This window comes from Ailuropoda melanoleuca, chromosome 10 (genome assembly GCF_002007445.2).
Source record: "Ailuropoda melanoleuca isolate Jingjing chromosome 10, ASM200744v2, whole genome shotgun sequence".
NCBI lineage: Eukaryota > Metazoa > Chordata > Mammalia > Carnivora > Ursidae > Ailuropoda > Ailuropoda melanoleuca.
The window spans coordinates 50,888,740-50,913,174 of NC_048227.1; the positions used below are offsets into that span (position 1 = coordinate 50,888,740).

Genomic DNA, 24,435 nt, shown 5'->3' on the forward strand with positions numbered 1-24,435 from the left:
TTTGGTGATCCATGTACTCTCCTAAAAGCTCGATTTCAAGGTATTTTCTATATGGTTGATTTCCCTCTCAGTCACTCTCCTTTGCACTTGAGGCAGGCGTTTCCGGAAATTTCCACTCAGCACGATGTAGAGAAAAGGGTTAATGCTGCTGCTGGCATAGCTGAAACAGATGGAGAGATAATAGCCTACATGGAAGGCCAGCGTGGGCTGCTCCATCTGTAAGTTCACCAGTTGTATCACGTGATAGGGGGCAGCGCTTAGGATAAAGACCGCCACTAGCACCAGCACCATCTTTGTCAGCTTCATCACTCTCTCTTTTGGAACACTGGGGTTGTAACTACAAAGGAAACAGTAGGATAGACAGAACATAAACAACCATAGAAATTATGGTGCAATGATTTCCTGGAACTTTCATCAACAGAGATGTAATGCAGTTACCATGTGCCCCTGGATATGTTGTGATGAGAGGAGCTGATTTTTCCCCAAAACATATAACACATAATTGTGATACAATATCAGACAAATCCAGATTGGGAACATTCTACAGGATACCTGACCAGTACTCCTTTAATGACCTTGAGGTAATTAAAAAGAAGGAAAGTCTAGGAAACTGTCATAGACCAGAGGAGACTGGGAAGACATGACAACTAAATGCAATATGGTATTCTGCATTGACTTCTAGACCAGAAAGAGGACTTTAATGGGAAAACTGGAGAAATCCAATAAGGGGTAGATTTTAATTAGTAGTAATGTACTAATGCCATTTTCTTTGCCTTGACAAATGTGTCATGGTAAGGTAGCATATTAGTGGAGAAACGAAGTGAGTATATAGGAACTCTCTCTACTGTTATGCAACTCTTCTATTAATTTAAAATTATTCCAAAATAAAAATATTTTTAAATTCCCAAGTTTTATCATGTTATGTTATATTTAGATATTTAATAGAAATGTCCCAGGGACATAGTTGAGGCAGATGAATAAGCCTGGGGAATAATATTTAAAAAAGCATGGCAACTGAAAGTCATTGTAAGGTAATGATTCCTCTGCAGTTTATCAGAGTTGTCACCATCAGTCCTCTAACTTTTTCCATTTTGAGGGATAATTGGACAGTATGAGTTCTGTTTCCTAAGATGCTCTTTGCATTTCTGAGAAAAGTGCTGGGAACAAAGTGATCTGCTTTGGAGAACTGTCTTAAAAGGGCTCAAGCATCCTCTCCAGCTGTCAGTGTCTTAATATTCCATGTGATTCCATTTCAACTGTCTTACCAGCTCAGCTGCCTGTGATACATTTAGAAGCTAAATTATTTTTCTATAACTGTGGCTGCTTCCCTTTCCTATTCTAAACAACCCACCCTTAAAGAATGCAATATTTCCAAAGAATTTCAAGAAGCTAAATGAGAAAAAATGTCATGGGTCAGTAGAACACCTAAACCTTTGGTACCAGAGTTTCCATGAATTTTGACTCATAGTCAAACTGATAACCTATTTGACTTCTAGGGAAGATGGTGGGTTAGACGAATCTTAAACTCACCTCATCCCACACCTACATAACACACACATCAGTGTAAATAGCCCAGAAAATGACCCCCAAAATGGCAGAACAGACTTTCTGTGGTTAATCATAGAGAAGAGGGCACACCAAAAATGGTTGGAAGGACAAAGATGTGGTCAGGAACCCAACTGACATGTGAGGCTGTCTTCAGGAGGGCAGAAAGCTGCAGGCATGAAGAAGGCAGAGGAGCAGACCCTACACCAGGTACCCCAGGAAGTGGGGACTTGCACTCAGAACATGAATCTCCACATTTGGCTTTAAAACCAGAGGGGCTTAACTTCACAAGTTTTTACAATCAGTGAGGCTTAACACCTGGAACTTTAAAAATCAGCAGGCTCAGCTTTGGGAGAGCCAAAGGGCGGTAGGAAACTGAGCTCCCACTCTTAAAAAGATAGCACAACAAACAGTCCCTTGGAGATACAGAATAGAAGCAGCAGTTTGAGACATCCATGGGCTTTACTGGAAGATTTATTTACTAATCTCAGAAAATTTGCTGGAGGAGCAAAAATCATTAGGGGACTTCTCCAAGAATAAAAAAGCTGGTGGTGCCATTTCCCTCCCCTGCCCTCCAGCCTAGATACATGGACACCTAGGGAACCAACATGAACACTCGTTACCTGGCTTGCTAACAGTGTGCCCCACCCCCTGCTCTCCTCAGAACTGACCTTTCCAACCTGTCCTTGGCAGTCCTCAAGAGTTGCTACGGGTCCTCTCCCAGAGCAGAACTGTGCAAATTTTGCTAATCCTGCATGCCCCAACCCCACATTCTGTGGATCTCCAATATGCCTTTGGGTGGAGCCCATCCAAAGCACTGCCACAAGCTTGGCAGTGTGCAAACAGCCCTGACAATGGCCAGCAGCACTCCAAAGTGACTCCTACCCTGGGGAGAGGGGAGATAAACACACACACAAGTTCCACTGTGGCCCCAGCACTGGGCTAGGGGCAGACATCTGGTCTGACTGCAGGCCCTGATCACCAATAAAAGCTTCTCGGGACAGCACAGGGAGAGTGCCTTGCAGTTCAGTGTGACTGCAGCTCTGGCAGATGCCTGGTCTGACCCATCTCAAGCCCAAGGCAACCCCATACTGATCCGTTAACAACACAGTAACAAAACCTTGCCCACAAGAGGCAGAGAGAGCCATTGCAGATGACTGAACTGAAGGCAAATGAAGTTCAGCCATAATAGTAAGCCACATGCAACACGTATAGGAGACACCCCTGAAGTGCCAGGTTCTGGTGAACAGGTAACATTGCACTGCAGGGCACTATAGGACCTCTTCTTCATAAGGCCACTACTTTTAAGAGCAGAAGATGTAGCTGACTTTCCTAACGCATAGAAACAGACACAGAGTTAGATAAGATGAGGATCAGAGGAATGGGTCCCAAATGAAAGAACAGGACAAAATCACAGCAAGAGAGCCAAATGAAATGGAGATAAGCAATATGCCTATAGAGAATTTAAAGTAATAGTCATAAAGATACTCACTGGACTTGAGAAATTACTGAAGTTAAAAATACACTAGAGGGAATTAATAGTGGAATAGACATATGTGTGCTGCCAAAGTGAGCACAAAATAGTAAAACAGAGGAAGCAGAAGAATGGATCAGTGACCTAGAAGACGGAATAATGGAAAGCAATCAAGCTGAACAGGAGAGAAAAAAAATATAAAAATGAGAATAGTTTAAGGGAACTTAGCTACACAATCAAGCATAGTAATATTTGCATCACAGGGATCCCAGAAAGAGAAGAGAGAGAAAAGGGGGCAGAAAATTTATTTGAAGAAACAATAGCTGAAAACTTCCCTAATCTGGGGAACGAAAAAGACATCCAGATCCAGGAGGCACAGAGAACTCCCAATAAAATAAACCCAAGGAGATCCACACCAAGACACATAATAATTAGAATGGCAAAAAAAAAAACCCCAAAAAACAAAAAACAGTGTTAAAGAGAGAATTTTAAAAGCAGCAAGAGAAAAGAAAACATTAGCATACAAGGGAAACCCCATAAGGCTTTCAGTTGACTTTGCAGGCAAGAAGGAAGTGGCACAATATATTCAAAGTGCTGAAAGAAAAAAACCCTGCAACTAATAATGCTCTGTTCAGCAAGGCTATATCATTCAGAATGGAAGGANAAAAACCCAAAAAACAAAAAACAGTGTTAAAGAGAGAATTTTAAAAGCAGCAAGAGAAAAGAAAACATTAGCATACAAGGGAAACCCCATAAGGCTTTCAGTTGACTTTGCAGGCAAGAAGGAAGTGGCACAATATATTCAAAGTGCTGAAAGAAAAAAACCCTGCAACTAATAATGCTCTGTTCAGCAAGGCTATATCATTCAGAATGGAAGGAGAGGTAAAGAGTTCCCCAGAGAAATAAAAGTTAAAGAAATTCATCACCTCTAAACCAGCCTCACAACAGGATTCTTTGAGTGGAAAGGAAAGACCATAAATGGGAGTAAGAAAAGTAGCAGGCACAAAAGCAACAAAATAAGTATATCTATATAAAAAAATGTATAAAATAAAAATAAGTATATCTATAAAAATCAGTCTAGGGATTCACAAAATAAAAGGATGGAAAGTATAGCACCATATACCTAAAATATACCTAAAATATTGAGTAAAAATTTAGTGCTTTTAGAATGGATTCAAACTTAAAAGACCATCAACTTTATAATACAGACTGCTATATGGATAAGATGTTATATATAACCTAATGATAACCACAAATCAAAAACCAGTAATAGATATGAAAATATAAGGAAAAAGGAATCCAGGTATATCACTAAAGAAAGCCATCAAACCATGAGAGAAGAGGGTAAGAGAAGACAGGAACAAAGACGAACTACAAAAACAACCATAAAATAATTTAAAAAATGACAATAAGTACATACCTATCAATAATTACTTTTAATATAAATGGACTAAATGCTCCAAAGATAAGGTGACTGAATGGATAAACAAGTAAGACATATCTATATGTTGCATACCCGAGACTCATTTCATACCTAAAGACAGATGCAGATTTAAAGTGAAGGGATAGGGGCGCCTGGGTGGCACAGCGGTTAAGCGTCTGCCTTCGGCTCAGGGCGTGATCCTGGCGTTACGGGATCGAGCCCCACGTCAGGCTCCTCTGCTATGAGCCTGCTTCTTCCTTTCCCACTCCCCCTGCTTGTGTTCCCTCTCTCGCTGGCTGTCTCTATCTCTGTCGAATGAATAAATAAATAAAATCTTTAAAAAAAAAATAAAGTGAAGGGATAGAAAACATTCATCATGCAAATGGAAGTAAAAAAAAAAGAAAGCTGGGGTAACATTACTTGTATTGGACAAAATAGACTTAAAAAAAAAAAGACTGTAACAAGAGACAAAGGATACTGCAGAGTTATAAAGAGAACAATCCAACGAGAACATATAACAATTGTAAATATTTATAGAACCAATATGGGAACACCCAAATACATAAAGCAGCTATAAACAAAAATGAAGGAAGTAATTGATAGTGATACATTACTAGAGAACTTTAACACTCCACTTATATCAATGGAATGATCAGATAGAAAATCAACAAGGAAACAGTGACTTTGAATGACACATTGGACCAGATAGATCTAATAGATATATTCAGAACATTCCATTGTAAAAGAGTGGAATACACATTGTTTCAAGTGCACGTGGAACATTCTCCAGAATACATCACATGTTAGGCCACAAAGCAAGTCTTAACAAATTAAAAAAGGTCAAAATCATATCATGCATGTTTTTCTGACCATATGCTAGGAAATTAGAGATCAACCACAAGAAAAAAAATCTAGAAAGAACACAAATACATGGAGGTTAAATAACATGCTACTAAATAATGAATTGGTCGATCAAGAAATCAAAGAGGAAATAAAAAAATATTGACACAAATGAAAATGATAACACAGTGGTCCCAAATCCTTGGGATGCAGCAAAAGCTATTCTATGAGGGAAGTTTACAGAAATATAGGCTTACCTCAAGAAGCAAGAAAAATCTCAAATAAACATCCTACCCTTATACATAAAAGAGCTTGAACAAGAACAAATGAGACCCAAAATCAGTAGAAGGAAAGAAATAGTAAATATTAGAGCAGAATAAATGAAACAGAAACAAAAAACCCACAGTAGAACAGATCAATGAAACCAGGAACTGGTTCTGTGAGATCAACAATATTGATAAAACTTTAGCCAGACTCATTTTAAAAAAAAAAAAAGGACTCAAAATCAGAAAGAGTAGAAATAACAACCAACACTACAGAAATAGAACAAATCATAAGAAAATATTATGAAAAATTATATGCCAACAAATAGGACAACCTAGAAGAAATGAATAAATTCCTGGAAACATAATTTCCCAAAACTTAATCAGGAAGAAATAGAAAATTTGAACGGACTGATTACCAACAGTGAAATTGAATTAGTAATAAAAAAACTCCCAACAAACCAGAACGCTTCACAGGTGAATTGTACCAAACATTTAAAGAAGAGTTAATACCTATTCTCAATCTATTCCAAAAAATAGGAGAGGAAGGAAAGCTTCCAGATTCATTCTCTGAGGCCAACATGTGCAAAGACCCTCAACAAAACATTAGCAAACTGAATCCAACAATACATTAAAATCATTCACCACGATTAAGTGGGATTATTCCTGGGATTCAAGTGTGGTTCAGTATTCACAAATCAATCAATATGATAGATCACATTAAGAAGAGAAAGGATGAAAACCACATAACCATTTCAGAAGATGCAGGAAAAGCATTTTGCAAAGTACAACATCCATTCATGATAAAAACCCTCAACAAAGTAGATTTAGAGGGAGGATCCCTCAACATAATAAAGTCCATATATGAAAAACCCAAAGCTAAAGTCATACTCAATGAGGAAAAAGTGAGAGCTTCTCCTCTAAGATCACTGCTTTTATTCAACATAGTACTGGAAAGAAATAAGAAATAAAAGGCATCTAAATTGAAAAGAAGTAAAACTTTCATTATCATGCAGATACGTGATAATATATTTAGAAAACCCTGAAGACTCCACTGAAAAAACCTACCAGAACGGATAAATGAATTCAGTAAGGTCATGGGATACAAATCAATATACAGAAATCTGTTGCATTGAGTAGCTAGAAAGAGAAATTAAGGTAAGAATCTCATTTACAACTGCACCAAAAATAATAAAATGCCTAGGAATAAACTTAACCAAGGAAGTGAAAGATCTGTACTTTGAAAACCAAAAAACACTGATGAAAGAAATTCAAGATACCGCAAACATATGGAAAGGTATTTCATGCTTGTGGATTGGGAGAACCAATATTGTTAAAATATCCATACTACCCAAAGCAATCTACAGATTTAGTACAATCTCTATCAAAATACCAACAGCATTTTTTCCCACAGAACTAGGACAAATAATCCTAAAATTTTGTGGAACCACAAAAGGACCTGAATAGCCAAAGAAATATTGGAAAAAGAAGAACTACCCTGGAGGTATCACAATTCCAGATTTCAAAACATACTACAGAGTAATCAAAACAGTCTGGTACTGGCACAAAAAATAGACACATAGATCAATGGAACAGAATAGAGAGCCCAGAAATAAATCCACAATTATATATATGGTCAATTAATCTTTGACAAAGGAGGCAAGAATGTTCAATGGGAAAAAGACATTCTGTTCAACAAATGGTGCTGGGAAACTGAACAACTACATGCAAAAGAATGAGTCTGGACCACTTTCTCACACCATGCACAAAAATAAACTCAAAGTGGATTAAGGATCTAAATGTGAGACCTGAAACCATAAAAATCCTGGAAGAGAGCACAGGCAGTAATTTCTCTGACATCAGCCATGGCAACATTTTTCTAGATAGGTCTTCTGAGGCAAGGGAAACAAAAGCAAGAAAAAACTATTGGGACTACATCAAAACAAAAAGCTTCTTCACAGCAAAGAAAACTATAAAAAAAAAACAAAACCAAAAAGAGAACCTACTAAACAGGAGAAAGTATTTCAAATGACATGCCTGATAAAGGGTTAGTATCCAAAATATATAAAGAACTTACACAACTCACCACCAAAAAACCAAATAGTCCAATTAAAAAAAAAGGCAGAAGATATGAATAGATTTTTCACCAAAGAAGACATACAGATGGCCAACAGACCCATGAAAAGATGCTCAACATCACTCATTATCAGGGAAGTGCATTTCAAAACCACAGTGAGATATCACCTCATACATGTCAGAGTGGCTAAAATCAAAGACAGAAAAAACAAGTGTTGATGAGAATGTGGAGAAACAGGAATCCTCTTGCACTGTTGGAGGGAATGCAAACTGGTGCAGCCACTGTGGGAACAGTATGGAGGTTCCTTAAAAAATTAAAAATAGAATTACCATATGATCCAGTAATGCACCACTGGATATTTACCCCAAAAATACAAAAATGCTAATTTGAGAAAGATATATGTAACCCTGTGTTTATTGCAACATTATTTACAATAACCAAGATATGGAAGCAACTGTAGTATCCATTGATAGACATAGATAAAGAATGTGTGATATATACATTTGATGGAATATTACTCAGCCACAAAAAGAATAAAATCTTGCCACTTGCAATAACATGGATTGAGCTAGAGAGTATAATGCCTAGGGAAATAAGTCAGTCAGAGAAAGACAAATACCATATGATTTCACTCATATGTGGAAGAAACAAAACAAATGAAGAAAGCAAAAAAAAAAAAAAAGAAAAAATAGACTCTTAAAAGTAGAGAAGAAACTAGTGGTTGGCAGAGGGGGTGTGGGTGGGGAGATGGTTGAAATAGGTGAAGGGGATATGGAGGGGATTAATTAAGAGGGGATTATGTGTGGGAAATCTAGTGATCTTGTCTGTCCAAGACAAATACAGTAATCTAGTCTAAGGACAAATTTTAATAATATTTTAAAAATCCAACATGTTACGTATTCACTGACTCACTCACTTGAACAACCTGGTACGGATAACTTCAAGTAGAAAATATATATTTTTTAAAAGATTGATTTATTTGAGACAGAGACTGAGCAAGCACACATGTCCGGGAGGGAGGGACAGAGGGAGAGGGGGAGAGAGACTCCTCAGCAGATCCTCTCCAACCCCCCGCAACTGGGTGTGGAGCCTAGGCAGGGTTCCGTCTCAGAACCCTGAGACCGTGACCTGAGCCAAAGTCAAGAGTTGGGTGCTTAACTGACCCACCCAGGCCCCCTAGAAAATAATTTGGATTTATTCATAGAGTTTTACAGACAAATATCTTTAAAGGTTCTTCCCGAGTCTACTGTCTTAGGGTAAGTCTTTGGTTTTGTTTAGTCCTAATTAATCTTGTCCTAAGTATTCAAATATGAATGAGATCCCTATCCTCCAAATTAAAAAATTAAAACACAAAAGTTAGAAAGTTATACATGGCATCTAAGATATTTACATATGTACACAACTCTGCAAAGTGTACAGATAAAACATTTAACTAACATTGTTGATGACAAATATAGAAGTATTCTTTAAATATTATCTTGAGTTCTGTTTACATTTTTATGAAACCATTACATCAGTGATTGCAACATTTATCACTGAGAGATCCTCAAATAGCTGCTTCAGAACATACCCTGTTTTCAGAAATTGCTTGTGTAGACATTAATGCCCATATGTCTAAATGTGGTATGTTTCAAGTGATTGTTGTTTAAATTTCTGTTGTAGATGTCTTAGGATCTCTGCGTTGTTCTTTCAACAAGTAAAGCAAAATAGGGTAAACACTTACCATCTGGAATCCTTATTCTGTTGATACATCTCCCAAGTATAGCATAAAATTAAAATATAGCACACCAAAATCAAAGGCAAAGGGAAAAAAAAAGTTGTTATCGTCAAGTAAAGCGTATACCTGTAAAATGAGAGAGAGAGAAGACATGATTGTCATATTCACAATGCCAGGAACTTTTACAGTTTATGAGGCATGATTCTCTAATTTTTCAGGGCTCAGGATAAAAGTCCTTGGGGAAAAGTTAAGGATCTTTGCTGCTTTTACATAGAGAAAAATAAAATAGATAAAAACAGAGAGGGGCGCAAACCATAAAAGACTCAACTATAGGTAACAAACTGATGGTTGCTGGAGGGGAGGTGGGTGGGGGGATGGGGTAACTGGGTGATGGGCATTAAAGAGGGCACTTGATGTAATGAGCACTGGGTGTTATATGCAAGTGATGAATCACTAAATTTTAACCCTGATACTAATACTACACTTTATGTTAACTAACTTGAATTTAAATAAAATCTTGAAAGAAAAAAAGAACTGCAAAAAAAGTCTTGCTCTTCATTTGTTTGCTAGCAACAGTGCTTATCTCTCCTCTAGCCAAGCTCAAGGCTACTGAGTATGAAAACGTGAGAATGTGTATTATTACTATTATCTTTTAGTGTTAATAACAACAATACGGAACAGCAGGTAGCATTTATTATGTACTAGGCACTGATCTGAGTACTTAAATACTTTAATCCACTGAACCTCTGCCACCCCATGAGTACAATTGCCTTTAGTATTCTCCTGTTACAGAAGAACAAACTAAGGCCTGGTGGGGTTAAGTGGCTTGCCTGAGGTTATCCAGCTAGTAATGAGCAGAGGTGGGATTTGAACCCAGACAGAGAGTTGAGCTACACATCTCACACTTGTAATAAAGGCTCCAGATAGCTTCTCAAAGGGCCTGTTGTGAAATGAGCCAGTATTTTCCTCCGTGCTCCGCCAGAGGAAATTCTCGGGTCTGCTGGCTCCATTTCTGTACAGATTCCAGGTGTCCTCATTCCTGAGGAACCTTGGTGTTGGTGAAAGAAGGTCACCCATGTTGGGTGGTTGCCGGCAGGGTGGCAGAGAGAGAAAGAGCACCTGGGAACAGAGGGACTCTGAAAGCTACGCAGTGGTTCCAGTCTTGGTTCCCCATAAGAACTTAATTCTGGGAGGATCAACAGAGGCTAGAACCTCAGATTATCCTTTATGATAACCAACCAAAAATAGCAGAAGCAGCTGCTGGTGCAAAACAGTGAGTCATTGTCATTTCTTTGACACAGGCTGAAGTCCTACAGTCATCTCGGGTTGTGCTCTTTTAGATACGTTGGGGTCCATACTAGTGTGTCAGCCACCAGTGATTAGATATCATTTCACCTTTAGATTGGCAGATGGTTTTTATCTGTGAGTGCAGCCAGTGCTGGTGGGAGAAATAATGAATAAACAATCGGTCCTACTGATGTTGTAGTCCTCTGGAATTTTTCGTTACTGGATTTGTAGCCTTCCAAGGGCCTCTACCTCTATCCCTCTTGGGCTGTGACTACATGATGCAGAAATGACTCGTTTATTTAACAAGTGGTGGATGGTAAAAAGGAATCTTCCAGATTGACTCGAGATAATGTAGGCAAAAAGTACCTAGCACAATATGTGGCCCTTAGTAAGCCATAAAAAATTTTAGTCATAGACGCCCAACGCTGTGTTCAAAATTTCAAATAAAATTTTTGACTTAATTTTTCCTTTCAAATTAAAATGTGAGAAATCCCTGTATTGGGATTTGGCTGCGGTATTAGTTACCGAAAGCTGATGTAACAAATTACCACAAACCAGATGGCTTGAAACCACAGAACTGTGTCCATTCTGGAGGTAGAGTCTGAAACGAAGGTGTTGGCAGCGTCGGCTCCTTTTGGAGGCTCTGAGGGAGAATCTGTTCCATGCCTTTCCCCTCGTCTCTGCTGGTTTCTGGCTGTCCTTGGTGTTATTTTGCTTGCAGACACATCACCCCAGTCTCTGCCTCTGTCTCCACAGGGTTTCTTCTCTGTTTGTCCCTTCAAATCTCACTCTCCTCAGGTGAACACCAATCCCTGGATTTGGGACCAGCTCTAATCCAGCACGACCTTATTTAACTTGATGATATCTGCAAAGACCCTATTTCTAAATAAGGTCACATTCACATGTACTGAGAATTAGGACTTGAATATATCATTTTTGGGGGAACACCATTCAGCCAAACTCCTGTGGCATACCGATAAGGTCTGAGTCTCAGTAATTCCTAGACCTTTTTGGAAATTCTGCCCCTCCCTTGATCTTTGCATTCCCACTATGTCTGGTTACCATGGATCTTTAAAATCCATATTTAAATATATTTGTGTCCACTGAGGCTACATAATTAAACTCCAAATCTTTTTCTAAATGTTACCCTCCCCTTAAAATCAAACTACCAACTGAATGTGGAAAGCAGAAAAGTAAGTGGGGAGACTGCCCCTTAGAGGATCCCCAAGGACACTCTGAGCGGCTGCTCACATGTTGACAAAGAGGATGAAGCACTTCACAACTTGAATTCAACTCTATTTTTCTTAAGTTTTAACAGCCTACCGGAGTACACTTCACAACTTAATTCAACTCTATTTTTCTTAAGTTTTAACAACCTACCGGAGTACATCGTCAGGGGATGNGGAGGATGAAGCACTTCACAACTTAATTCAACTCTATTTTTCTTAAGTTTTAACAACCTACCGGAGTACATCGTCAGGGGATGTTAAATCAAAAGCACAACTCTCCACGCCGTCTTTAAATTTGATGACCTTCGAGTAGACCCAGACAGGCAATGCCAGAATGAAGGAAGCTGCCCAAAGGCCCAAATTGATGCGGATGGTCTTGTACCTCGTTCTCCAACTTGTAAGTCGAAATGGTTGGACGAGAGCCAAGTACCTGCAAAGCCAGTTAAGAAGGGTTTGGGAGCAATCAATAAAAGCACTGAGCTCCAAGGATGAAAGGTTCATGACAAGAGTAAATTATTAGTATTATTATCCTCCCTGAAGCACACCTCTATCAGGGTAAAAGAAAGTTATATTTTTAAGAGCCGGCTGATACCTGTAGAGAAAACAACTCTTGACCCTGCAAGCCTGAATAAACCACTCGCTGGAATAGCTGTCATGTCCACGAACACACTGATAATGGTGAAATTCAGCCCTGTGCAAACTCTCTTTACAAAGGTGCTTCCCATGTAGGCTAGGCTCTGGAAAACTTTGCCTCTGAGTGGGGGTTTCCTCCAGGAGGGAAAGGCCCTCTTTTCAGTAGGCTTTACTGACACGGAGGCAAGAAGGAGGCGAGTGCGCTGGCTGGTAGGAGTCTGCTGACAGGATGAGGCTCTGGTGTGCTGGGCCAGACATTTTGCCCAGATGGCATTCCAGTGGGGGTCCCAGGCTCCTGGAGGTTCAGTTCACAGAAGTCGCAGTGAGGATACACAGACGTGACTAGCACAGACAGTGCAAAGTCCTTGGGGGGAACTTAGGCTGGAGGCCAGCAAGGGGAAATGGACTAATTTCATAGGGAAAGGGGCTTTCTTTCTTCTCTGACTTTCCATTTCTGATTCAGAAAAAAGGATAGTCATTAATTAAACTTGAAGTCCTGACATATCAAATATATTTGGTTCCCTAGCAAATTCAAGAAGAATTTTTCAGAGCCAACTGAAAGCTAAAGGGTGAGAAAGAGTATTTGTGAAAAGAAGGAAGGAAATATTTGTGAAATACTTTTCACAGAAGGAAGAGTATTTGTGAAAGAAAGTGCACTTTTGCTGGAGGTGCGGGTGTTGGAAGGCAGTATTCATAGCCATTAAATTAATGTAACCTATGTTTTGATGGCCATTTAATTTTTGTAGAGCTACTTAAGGAAGATCTGTAGAAATAAAAAAAATTTCCAATCCCCTGTTCTTTCAATTTTGCATAAGAGGCAGGACTTTTTAAGGGACACTTAGTTAAGGGACCCTTTGGCATGAAAGGAGATGCTTGGGGCCAAGGGCACCCCAGCTGCTCCTCCTTCTGCAAACTGCCCCTTCATTACCTGTAGCTAAGGAGAGAAGGCCTCCCCGCACCCCTGCTTGGGAAGGGGATGAGGTAGTGATTGTACAGCAACCCAGCTGTCATTCTGTCTGAGATTAAAGGATGATGGAGTCATGGCATCAATAGATTAGCGAATCTTCTCTGTTATATCCTCACCCCAACACCCTCCTTCCCCCAGCTGAAAACCCCTCAGTGGTTTTCCATCTCCTATCAGAAAAATTGAGAATTCTCTGAGAAACAAACTGAGGGCTTCAGAGGGGAGGGGGGTGGGGGAATGGGATAGGCTGGTGATGGGTAGTAAGGAGGGCACGTATTGCATGGTGCCCTGGGTGTTATATGCAACTAATGAATCATCGAACTTTACATCAAAAACCAGGGATGGTACTGTATGGTGGCTAACATAATATAATAAAAAAATATTATTATAATAAAAAAAGAAAAAAAAAGAAAAATTCAGAATTCTTACCATTACTTGCCAAGCTTTTCTCCACCTGGCCCTGCCTCTCACTCAGGCTGTAGCTTGTGTCAGTCCCTCTCTGGCTTTCAAGCTCTCTTCCCTTTTAGGACCAGGTGCATGCTGTCCTACCTGGCTGGTCGATTCTCCTTCTGATTCCTCCTGCTCTTCCTTTGAGTCTCTGTTTAACAGTCTGTGTCTCAGGGAAGCTTCCCCTGACCGCTCACTCTATACACGGGCCTGTGATTGTACATGCAGATCGTAGGGGAACTCTCCTTTGCCTTTCTAGTATGTGTCGTTGTGTGGAAATACACATTTACCAGTGTGACTCTTCATTTAATGTCTGTCTGCATGTCAGGAGTGGAAGCCCCACTAAGGCAGGAACCTTGACTATTACTTTAATGCTGTTGTATTTCCTGTATCCAGCATAATTACTGGCCTGTGGTCATACTCAAATATTTGTTGAATGAATGAATAAATGAATAGGGAATTTGGCTTCTGCTTACTGACTTTTGATGTTCTAGAGAATTTACTTACAAAAGTAATCTAGGCAGTTTTCATCTGGAGGTACATGTTTTTAATATTTTGGATGTTAACAAAATTTTTTTGGTATTGATTTGGAGGTAGGCACCCACTGTTGGAATATTACACATACTTGTAGTTATTTTTAGTCAGAGAAAGAAGGATGAAAATCATCAGAAACACTTGAAATTTATGCTCTATTGAATTGGCAAAAGGCTTACTGATGGCACTGACATGGCCAATGCTGTGGTTATGGCCTTGCAAAGAAAATGCCATTTCTTTTTACCAAATTGCAGATATTGTTGAAGTTTTATGCACTTAGTACAGTTGGAACTCTAAGAAATGCTGAAGAGAAAAGGTTCAGTTTTATAGAATCTTCATTTTTCTCTGGCCATGTGAGCCTCTAGAGTGAGGGCAGAGAGAAGGATAAGGGCCTGAGTGTCTTAATTTTAAAATAAAATTTTAGCATACTGGGTCCATTAGATTAAAAAAATGACATTCAGGTGTATAAGACACACACGCACATGCACACATACACTCACAGAAAAGAACCTGTGAGCCTTAGGAAATGTATACAGTTGGTCTGTTCCAATGCAGGCAATGTCCATTTATTTACAGTAAGGTTTACAGAAGAGATGTTTCCCTTCTTTAAAGAAAAAGCCAATACTCTCCTGCCTTCAGGGTATAGGGTATGAAGAAGCTTTTTTTAATCTATGAGAACGGGATTACGATTGGTGAAACCTGTATTATAGGCTGCTTTTCTGCAGTGGGCCTGTGCAGAGCCCTCAGGGATCCCTGTGTTGGGCTGCTGATAAGCTCACCAGGCTTTACTCAGGACACTGTCAGCCTTGGCTGGCATCAGCTGAACTAACCAGACCTACTTGGTACATTGATTTTAAAATATGCTGTTAATTATAAATTGAGAAGCACACTCTACATTTTGAAAATTCAAAATATAGCAACAGGTTATAAAAATGCATTAAACATCACCATCATTATTCATGTCTGAATAATAATGATTCAGTGAATGATTTCTTTGAACCTCGCTATTCCTTTGTTTATTCATTTGAAAAACTGCTCATCACTTCCCCACTCCAAAGGCACGTGTGGAAGCCTAAAAGACACAGAGCTCAGGAAGGAGTCCTGGATGGACCCATGGAAATTTAACATAGCCCTCAAGACTGACATTCATTCATTTCATCAATATTTTTTGAGCACCCCTGTGCCAGGCACTTTCACACAGGTACTTGGGATATATTAGTGACTAAAGACCCTGCCTTTGTGGAATTTACATTTGAGGAGCAGGAGAAGCTGAACTATAAACAGTACACACATACATCCACACACAAAGTAAATTAAACTATGTGATATATTGGCAACAAGGGAGAAAGATAAAGTAGATCAGAGCAAGCCGGGGGTGGGGTGGGGTGGGGTGGGGTGGTCAAGTGTGCTGGCTTGGCTTAGAGATCGGAAGATGGATGGAGATTTTAAGTGGGTTGTTCTCTGAGACAATTCCTGTTATGCATATTACTGTGTCTTTAGGGCTCTTTTCTATTTGGGGAATGCTGCTAAGACCTAGTCTGGAGGTCCTAGCATCTGGATGAGGCAGAGACATCTTAGCTTGCCTGCCTCCTACAGAGGCCAGATAAGGAGGTAGTTATGAGCAACCTGCCCTCTCTAGAATAGTCTGGATCTGAACTGGGCTCCACCACTCACTGGCTCCACAAGTACCCACCATTACTATCAGCTCCTCTAATAACATTAGTTTACATGGTTAGTGAATATGGTTGTGGCACATTCCAGGTCACAGTCGAATGCACTTCTAATGATGTAAAATGACAGTGTTTGCATTAACCAGTCATAACAATGGGTGTAGAAGATGTAAAATATGGTCCTCCTGGTACTGAAACATCTCTTCACAGCTACTCAGGAGCCCAAATCTATTCCCCAGATTCTTTCAAGCTGCTAGGTGATAACAGGAGTCTGTGAAACATTGAACATACCAGTGAGATATTGAACATACCAGAAATAGCCCTGGACAGAGGGAGGAGACCTACTGAAGTTCTCAGCTCTGCCACTGACTCACCATGCGCCTTCAGAAAAGCCCTTCACTTCTTGGGAACTCAGCTTCCTTATTCCAGGAATGATGCACTCATTCTGGTTTCTAACATTTCATGATCTCAAGATATTTTTATCTTACAGTGAATTATAAATAAAACAAGTTAAAAAGAATGATTTGCAAAAAGGAGATTTTAGTGTTTTAAGTTTTCCATTAAAAATATATTTTTTGCAAGTTGGAAAAAATATTTTTAAGTCCTACAATGAAACAAGCAAAGGGAGAGGAGCTTGGCTGTTACAAACCAGCACCAATGTTGCTTAAATTGGGATGAAGCACAGGTTCTTCTGAATTATGTTAAGCTGTTTCATAGTTTCTTCACTTACCTGTCCACACTCATCACAGTCATGATGGCGCTACAGGCAAACTGGTTGCAGGTATCCAGGGATGTGATAATGGTGCAGAGGGGCCCCCCAAACACCCACTCTCCTCCCCGGGCCCACTGATGAATAAGAAAAGGCATTCCAATGATGTGAACCAGATCAGCCACAGCTAGGTTGCAGATATAAATGTCAGGAATGGTTTTTTTCCTGGACCTGCAAGAAAGGCAGGGAAACTGAGGATTGATATTGAAAGTATGCACCTTCTTCAATTTATGCCACCTGTTACAAGTTGCTAATTGTCAAAATGAATTTTAAAAGAAGTTCAAGGAAAACCTACACAAATGCACATACGAATGCCTAGTCTTGTGCATATTTAAACATTCTGAACCATATATCTGATAACTTACTGTGGTGGCTTAAAAATTTGGCCACAAATTCTCTGATATTGCTTTCAAAAGATGGGGCCTAGTCCCCTCCCTTTGAGGGTGGTCGAGCTTAGCAGCCCACTTTTCACAAATGGAATATGGTGGAAATGACAATGTGTGACATAAGAACATAAAGGCATTATAGGGTTCCTCCTTGCTGTCTCTCAGATCACTTTCTCTGGGGCAGTCAGCTGCCATCTTGGGAGGATACTCAAGCAACCCTGTGGAGAGGTCTACATGAAGAGGAGCTGAGGCCCCCTGCCAGCAGCCAGCACCAGTCTTCCAGGTGTGTGACTGAGCTACTTTGGAAGTAGTTGCTCCTGCCGAGATGACTGTTGCCTTGGGGACAGCTTAACTGTAGCTTGATGAGAGACTCCAAGCCAGAACCACCCAGCTAAGCTGTTCCTGGATTCTTGCCCCTTAAAACGACGTGAGATAATAAATGTTTATTGTTTGAAGCCATGCAGTTTTGGGGGTAATTTCTGTGTAGCAACAAATTAAACCAACTCTAAGCTCACTCAGGCAAAAGGCTTAGTCCTTGCTTGTGCCTAGCACCAAAAACAGCTGAACAGGAAAAACAAATGGTTTCCATCGTGTAACGCATTTTTTCGCCCACTGAAGCAGAAGTCAGTCCCAACAGGTCATTGTTAAAGAAATGTCAGCCTTTACTTAGAAATATTCCAATAAATCTAACCCATTTGCAAAGACTATAAATTAAGACCCTGAAATCCAGACAGTGTGGAGACGAAATCTGAAAAGAATAAACTGGTAGAGGGATCGGAGAATGATCTCATGGCTCTTGCTGGGGGCAGTGAATTCAGTGCTATCTAGATATGGCACTCTTCTCTGTAGGCAAAAGAATTTTCTAAGAGCAGAAATTTAAATTTAAAATTCAGTTGGTCCCTGTGTTCAAGGAGTTGGGACATGCAATAATAAACAGGTAACATCTTTATCTGGGAGATGATATCCATTAGTTCAACAAACATTTTATTGAACACCAATTATATGTCAAGCATAATGTGCTGTGGGGCTGCTAAGCTAAGTAATCTATAAACTGTAACATCAAGGAGCTTGTAGTCTAGATATGTCTAAATAAACGATCACTGTGGTGCGATGAGAGAAAGCTAGAGCAAGCACAAGGAGCACACAAAAGGGGCCTCTAGCCACCACCCCCCCCCCGGCACAGTCAAAGCGGATTTCTTGGCTGAAGTGACATCTGAACTGAGGACAAATAAGACTTTAAAGAGCACATAAAAATTAGCCCTAAGATTATGCCACAATTGCTAGTTCAGGGCTTTGCTCTGTGTTTGGAGGCTAGTGTGTGTCTTTATTATTCATTGGCTGAAAATTCTACAGCCTGTGAACTTTATTTCTAAGCCAGAGAATCCTCCTGTGAGACTAGTCGGCGAGGATATTTTACCCAGACCCTGGCAAGTACACTTAACTCAGCAACCACACTCTGGGCATTGTTGATACACATGTTGGCTCCTTGTCCCCAGCAGGTGGTGACTTATATCATAAAGACCCAAAATGAGAAGAGATTTGAGGAAAAGATCTTGTCAACCAAAAGAGCAGCCAAGTGACTGTCCTTGGTTTCTCATCCTCTGTCTTCTCCAGGCTTTGGGCAGTGGGAGATGGGGAGGGGTGGAGGAGAATAGACCCTAGAGGTCAGGTAGAAAGAGTTCCACATTAAAAAAACAAAAAACAAAGCAAAAATACCACAAAAATCCCAAAAATCCCCGCATAAATCTTAGTCCATAAACAGATGTTATTTTCATTTGAATTGGGATATAAACCATAAGTGGTTGCTTAGGGTCTAATTGCAGCAATTAGATTCATGGCCCTTGCTCTTCTCTAGACAGGCACACATCATTTACTGATAATGAATTATGGTAATTCCATTGTTGAGGACAGTACAGGCCATTTACTGGCAATTAAAAAGAATTAAATTAAGTGTTTCTAGAAGATATTCTGTGTAGAAAAAGAGAATTCTGAAGCAAATGATGATCTGGGCATGAGATAATATGGCAATAAAAACAGCGTATTATGTTTATTATTGCTTTCTTTACTAAAAGTGACAACATAGAAATTAAAACAAAAATAAAGAGAAATTGTAAAATCTCTACCTCTACAAATTGCATTCTTTTTTTAGGTCTAATTTATCTCCAGATTTTCCATTGCCAGACTTCATTAGATTTCTGTCTCTCATGACTCAAACATTTAAAATAAAAAATGTAGACTAGTGACCATTTTAGTTAACATGTTTTCCATATGGTTAACATGGCCATATCTAAGGCTCAATAATTTGAAGAATGATAAAATAAACTATGGTATTCCACATTACCCTACAATAAATTATATAGTTGTTACAAATCCTAGTTTGCAAGAGTATTTAATCAAAAGGGATACGTACTGATTAAGTAAAAAGTCCCAATTATGTATGTAGCATAAATTTATGTAACATTTAAATAATTTATTTCAACATGGGTTTAAAAATATGCTGGAATATTATATCAATTGATTACAATGATTATCTATTGGGTAATAGTAGTAGGACTGATTTTGACTTTAAAATTTTTCTATTAAAAAACGTGTTTACTTTTTACAGTCAGAATTGGATTAAAAGAATGCTATGGATTAAAGAAAACTGCTAAAACATATAACGCCACACATGCAGGAGGCTGCTTTGCTGATCAGCTTGCTCTCAAAGCCATTTCCTACCCTTCTCCAGCTGTGTTCCTAGGCGTCCTTGCCAACTGGCTTTTGGTTGGTTTTGGCCAATAGGAAGCACTATTGGAGGGAAACTGGAAGATGGAGGAGAGGAGAGGCCAGGAAATTTCCTTGTTCTTTCTGCTGTTGGCATCTCTGGGCAGTGGCTGCATTCCATCCATGGCTCCACCTTCATCCTGTAGTCCCTATTCCATGGTCCCAGATCCCATTATGGCTATAGCTCCTGAGAGGCAGCCCAGACTCCTGAGGTCTGTAAAACCACCTGCCTCCTTTTCTCCATCCAACTCAGGGCCAGGAGAAGGGTGGTGGTGTTGGGGTGGGAGATGGTGGTAGGACATGGTAGTAGCTTCCTGCTTTTGTGTATCTCTGGGTGGCCTTACCAGCCCCTGTTAGGCATTTAACTCTAGTTGAATTAATTTCCTATTGTGAGCCAGCCCCAATGGATTAGTAGTGATTTTGTGAAGCACTGTGCTGAGAAGAATTCTGAGTCTTCACACAGGCACTACTTATAGGACAAACCTGTGCACAGATCAGAGATGATTGGCATGGATGGGAGAGTTTAGGGTCAAGTGACATATTTGCCAACCTTACTCTGGATACATAGTGTAATACAATTGAAAAAGAACCTGACTAGGAATTCCATTTTCATTTCTGTGCCCTCCTTGCGTCCTTGGGCAAGGCATTCAACCCCTTTAGATTACAGGGTTGTCTTGATGCACTGGACCATCACAAGGAGGCTCTCTCAACAACCTTCCAGTTTAGGTGAATAGATGTAGATGGAAAGTTCTGCGGTATCTGAAACATAGGGTATGTGTGCAGCAAGAGTATGGTCAACCCCAGCAAGAGCTTACGTATGGCTGACACTCTGAGAATGGCTGAGGGCTGGGTCAGAGGGAGCCAGTAGTTATGATTTAAACTGGGTGGGGGAAAGGAAGAGGCCTTGTTCTAAATATTTCCCCTCGCCGTCTATCTTAGCAACTGGTCTTCCACCATTAGATCATTAGCGTTCTTTCAGGTTAATTCATTGACCCTCTTGTAATCTCTGTATAAAATGTAGATACCATTGGGAGGGTTTAAAGTAAGGTGTTTCAGTAATTCATGATTTAGTGTGAATTTGTTGACTTGACAGGGAGTTGAGGTCAGGGAATTATCTATAATTATCTATAAGGAAGAAGGGCATCCCTTTGAGTCTTTGCCAACATGAAGCTGTCAGTAGACAGGTGAAAGATGTGTTCAGGAGGTGGGGGTGAGGGGCTGATGGAGAAGAACATCCTCCCCTTTGTGCAAGTAGCTTCCCAGGGCCCACTGTGACTGTGGAACATAGTTGTGTAATGGGGTTGAGTTCGCTAGTCTGTCTGAAGAATAAAAGGAAGAAGTGATCATGTTATAATTGGCCCAATTTCCCTCCTACATTTTCTAATCTGGCTTCCTTTTGACTACCTGTGAATTTAACGTGTGACAGACTGGTAATGATCTGGCCTCACTACTTTATAGTCACCTTCCTAATGCACAAATTGCTTCTTTTAAAAATAGCCACATAGAACCTCTTATTCTGGAAAATCCATCTTCCTTAAACCTGTTTTTTCCATACATGTTTCTAGTCCTCCTTTGCAAAGTCAGGAGTTAGTTCATTGCTTGCTTCCCAGCGTCGCTAATGATCTTACTGACTTTTAGTTCTGTTCATCTTCTCCTGAGACAAATACTCATCATAAATGCGAAGTCCCTAAAACTTTAAAGGTATCTATTTCTCTTTATTTTTAGTGTAGTCTTAGTATTTTAATTAAGCCACCCATCTGTTAAGAAGGTAACAAAAGATCATGGCAAGGCATGATGAAAATATTAATACAAATTGCCTTAAAATTTTTGGAGAGCAATTTTCAAAAAAAAGTGTTAGGTAAATTTCAAGCCAAAAAAATTAAAATTAATTTGCTTTCACATTACTTTTGAAAGACTAATGCATTTTTTGGAGAGCAATTTGCAAAGAAAAAATATTAAAATCTTCCTAATTAAAATTAAGTTGCTCCCATATGTTTTTTGAGAGACTAGAAGATTCATCTTAAATGCTTCATTAACATATATCTTCTCACGTATTATCTATAATGGTAATGATACAAAGAAAGCACAGATTTTTCACAATCATTGCAAATAAATTGGTCAGTATGATGGCTCAGGTTTTCTTTTTCCAGTTAAATGATTATTTGCTTTATGTTGAGAATCTGTTTCCGGAAATTATAGCTCAGTATTGACTTTTGGAAGAGTTCATATTCCACATTTCTTCTTTTTCCCATCTTTGTCTCTGGATGAGTAGATAGGTTCAGGCCATTATCTACTGGTGTAATTTGAGGGGAATCAAGAATTTTCTCTGGCCCCAAATACCTCTTCAACAGCTTGTCACAGGGTCTGAAATCTAACATCGAAGTCTTTGCATGTACAAGTTGCCTATATAAAATGCAACCACATCTGCAAGGCCAACACATTAAGAACTTGATTTCTCTCCAGTGGGGCCAAGGCTTTATTGGTGTGAGGCATAGTACGTGTATCTCTAGAGACAGCAGTAAAAATGTCAAGGAGTATGAGGGGAAGATGGGAAGAGAAGTGGGCAGGAGCAACATGCAAACAGGAGACAGCTAGAAACATCCTCATGTTTCTGACTATTAACTTTCTATTTGGCACTGTTGCCTCCTTGAGGCTTCCTGAGAGTATCTGATTACTTCTGTTTCCCTTCCTGGAACTCATTATTTGAACCACCTTTTTTTTTCCCTTTTTCACTTGATTATTTTTAATGTCTTGTATTATTTTCAATCTTGTGTGTTTAAATCATATCTTTTCCACTAGTCTGTGAACTTTTTAGAGTCAGATACTGCCACATTTCTTTGGTATTTTCATAACCCTTGGTGCTAGTTTTGCAATAGGTATTAGTAATACGTATTGCATTGAACTACTTCTAGTGTTTAAAAAAATTAATGTGAAATGCTTGATAGTCCAGAAACCAATATTGCACTGTATGTTACCAGGGAATCTATTATTTCCCAGGTTGAGCTTTCTGCCCTGGGGTTGAGAGGAAGGAGGAAATTACCTGAATGAGGTGGGAGATGTAAAGCAAAGTCAGGAGGTGTTCCGGAGCAGACGTCTCTCAGTTTGGCCTACATGGGGCTGGTCTACACTGAGGGGAATAGCCCACCCTCTGTGACTGCCTGAATCTTTGGGGGATCAGGTGGAGTCTCTCTTTCTTGCCCAAATGAGTGCAAAATAGCCTCTTTCACCAACTGAGGAGGGCAGGTTTTTTTTTTTTTTAAATAAATATAGAAACTCCATCTTTATTGGCTCTATAAACATCTCTGGGCTGTACACAGTATAACTCTCACTGTTGATAAAATGGTTGCGTTGCAGTTTTACTCCACACCTGGGCTCCAGCTCCAGAGATTCTGAATTAGTCAGTCTAGGATGAAACTATGTATTAGGATTTTTGAGAGCTCCCTAGGTGATCTGATATGGAACTAAGATTGAGAATCACTGCTCTAAAAATTCACCAACCCAGCAGTAAGCATTGGCTTAGGTCTTTTCATTTTGAGTTTTGCAACTCAGATGTTACTTAATACATGATGCAAATATCCGTAGAATCTTCTTTAATGATCTTAACCAAATATTTCCTAAAACCGATTTCATTAAGAAAAATCCTATAGAGGGAAAAGGATTCATTTAGTGAGTATAGAATGTGCCTAAATTAGGGAAAACAATAGAAGCTCTTACCTTATTATAGTGAATACAATGAGGATGTTGCCAACCAGCCCCATTGAACAGATAATCCCAATCATAGAAGGGAGGATGATTGTATCTACAATGCTGAGGGTTTGATAAGCAAACTCTTTATTGCAGGATTTGTTTAAAAGTTCAGCAGAGGTGTTCCAACAGGATGAGTGAATTGAATTCATTGTTCATGAACTTCCAGTGGTTAAAGCTGTGAAGGAATAAGAAGTTATTTCTTTAATGAATTTTTGAGGCAGTTCCATGAACATAGCATTTCTTTAACTTAATTGAAAAAAATGTTTATTGGGGCCTTCTTTGCACCAAGAATCCATGCAACATAAGATTACAGGTGAATATGACTGCTCTTTGTCCATAATGGCCTCACGGAATATCAAAGGGGATATGTAAAGAGCAAATTACAGAACAGTGTACTGTGGTAATATGCGTATGCTATCCCACCTTAGTGTAGTACCTTCTTTGAACATTGCTGATACTTACTCAGTACTACATGTACTGGTCATTTACAGCTACCATCTGTTCTTATTGGTCTGTGTGTCTACTTGGACTGACTAGTACCCCTGCAGTACTTAGGTTGTTAAATATATCTTCTCTGTCTGCAATAAGTGCATGGGGACACCAACTCTGATTATTTGGGAAGGAATGCAATAAGACTTCCTGAGATGATTCCTGGACTATCTTAAAG

General features: G+C 39.5%; 1 protein-coding gene across 1 annotated transcript; it reads right to left on the reverse strand.

Moving 5' to 3' along the window:
• Positions 1-21: 21 nt before the first annotated feature.
• Positions 22-23,917, reverse strand: MCHR2 (melanin concentrating hormone receptor 2). Its single transcript, XM_002921971.4, has 5 exons — positions 23,736-23,917; positions 16,834-17,043; positions 12,091-12,285; positions 9,346-9,465; positions 22-337 (listed from the first exon to the last, which is right to left on the reverse strand). Exons 1-5 carry the CDS (start codon positions 23,915-23,917, stop codon positions 22-24), a joined length of 1,023 nt encoding a protein of 340 aa, XP_002922017.2.
• Between the last annotated feature and the right edge of the window lie 518 nt (positions 23,918-24,435).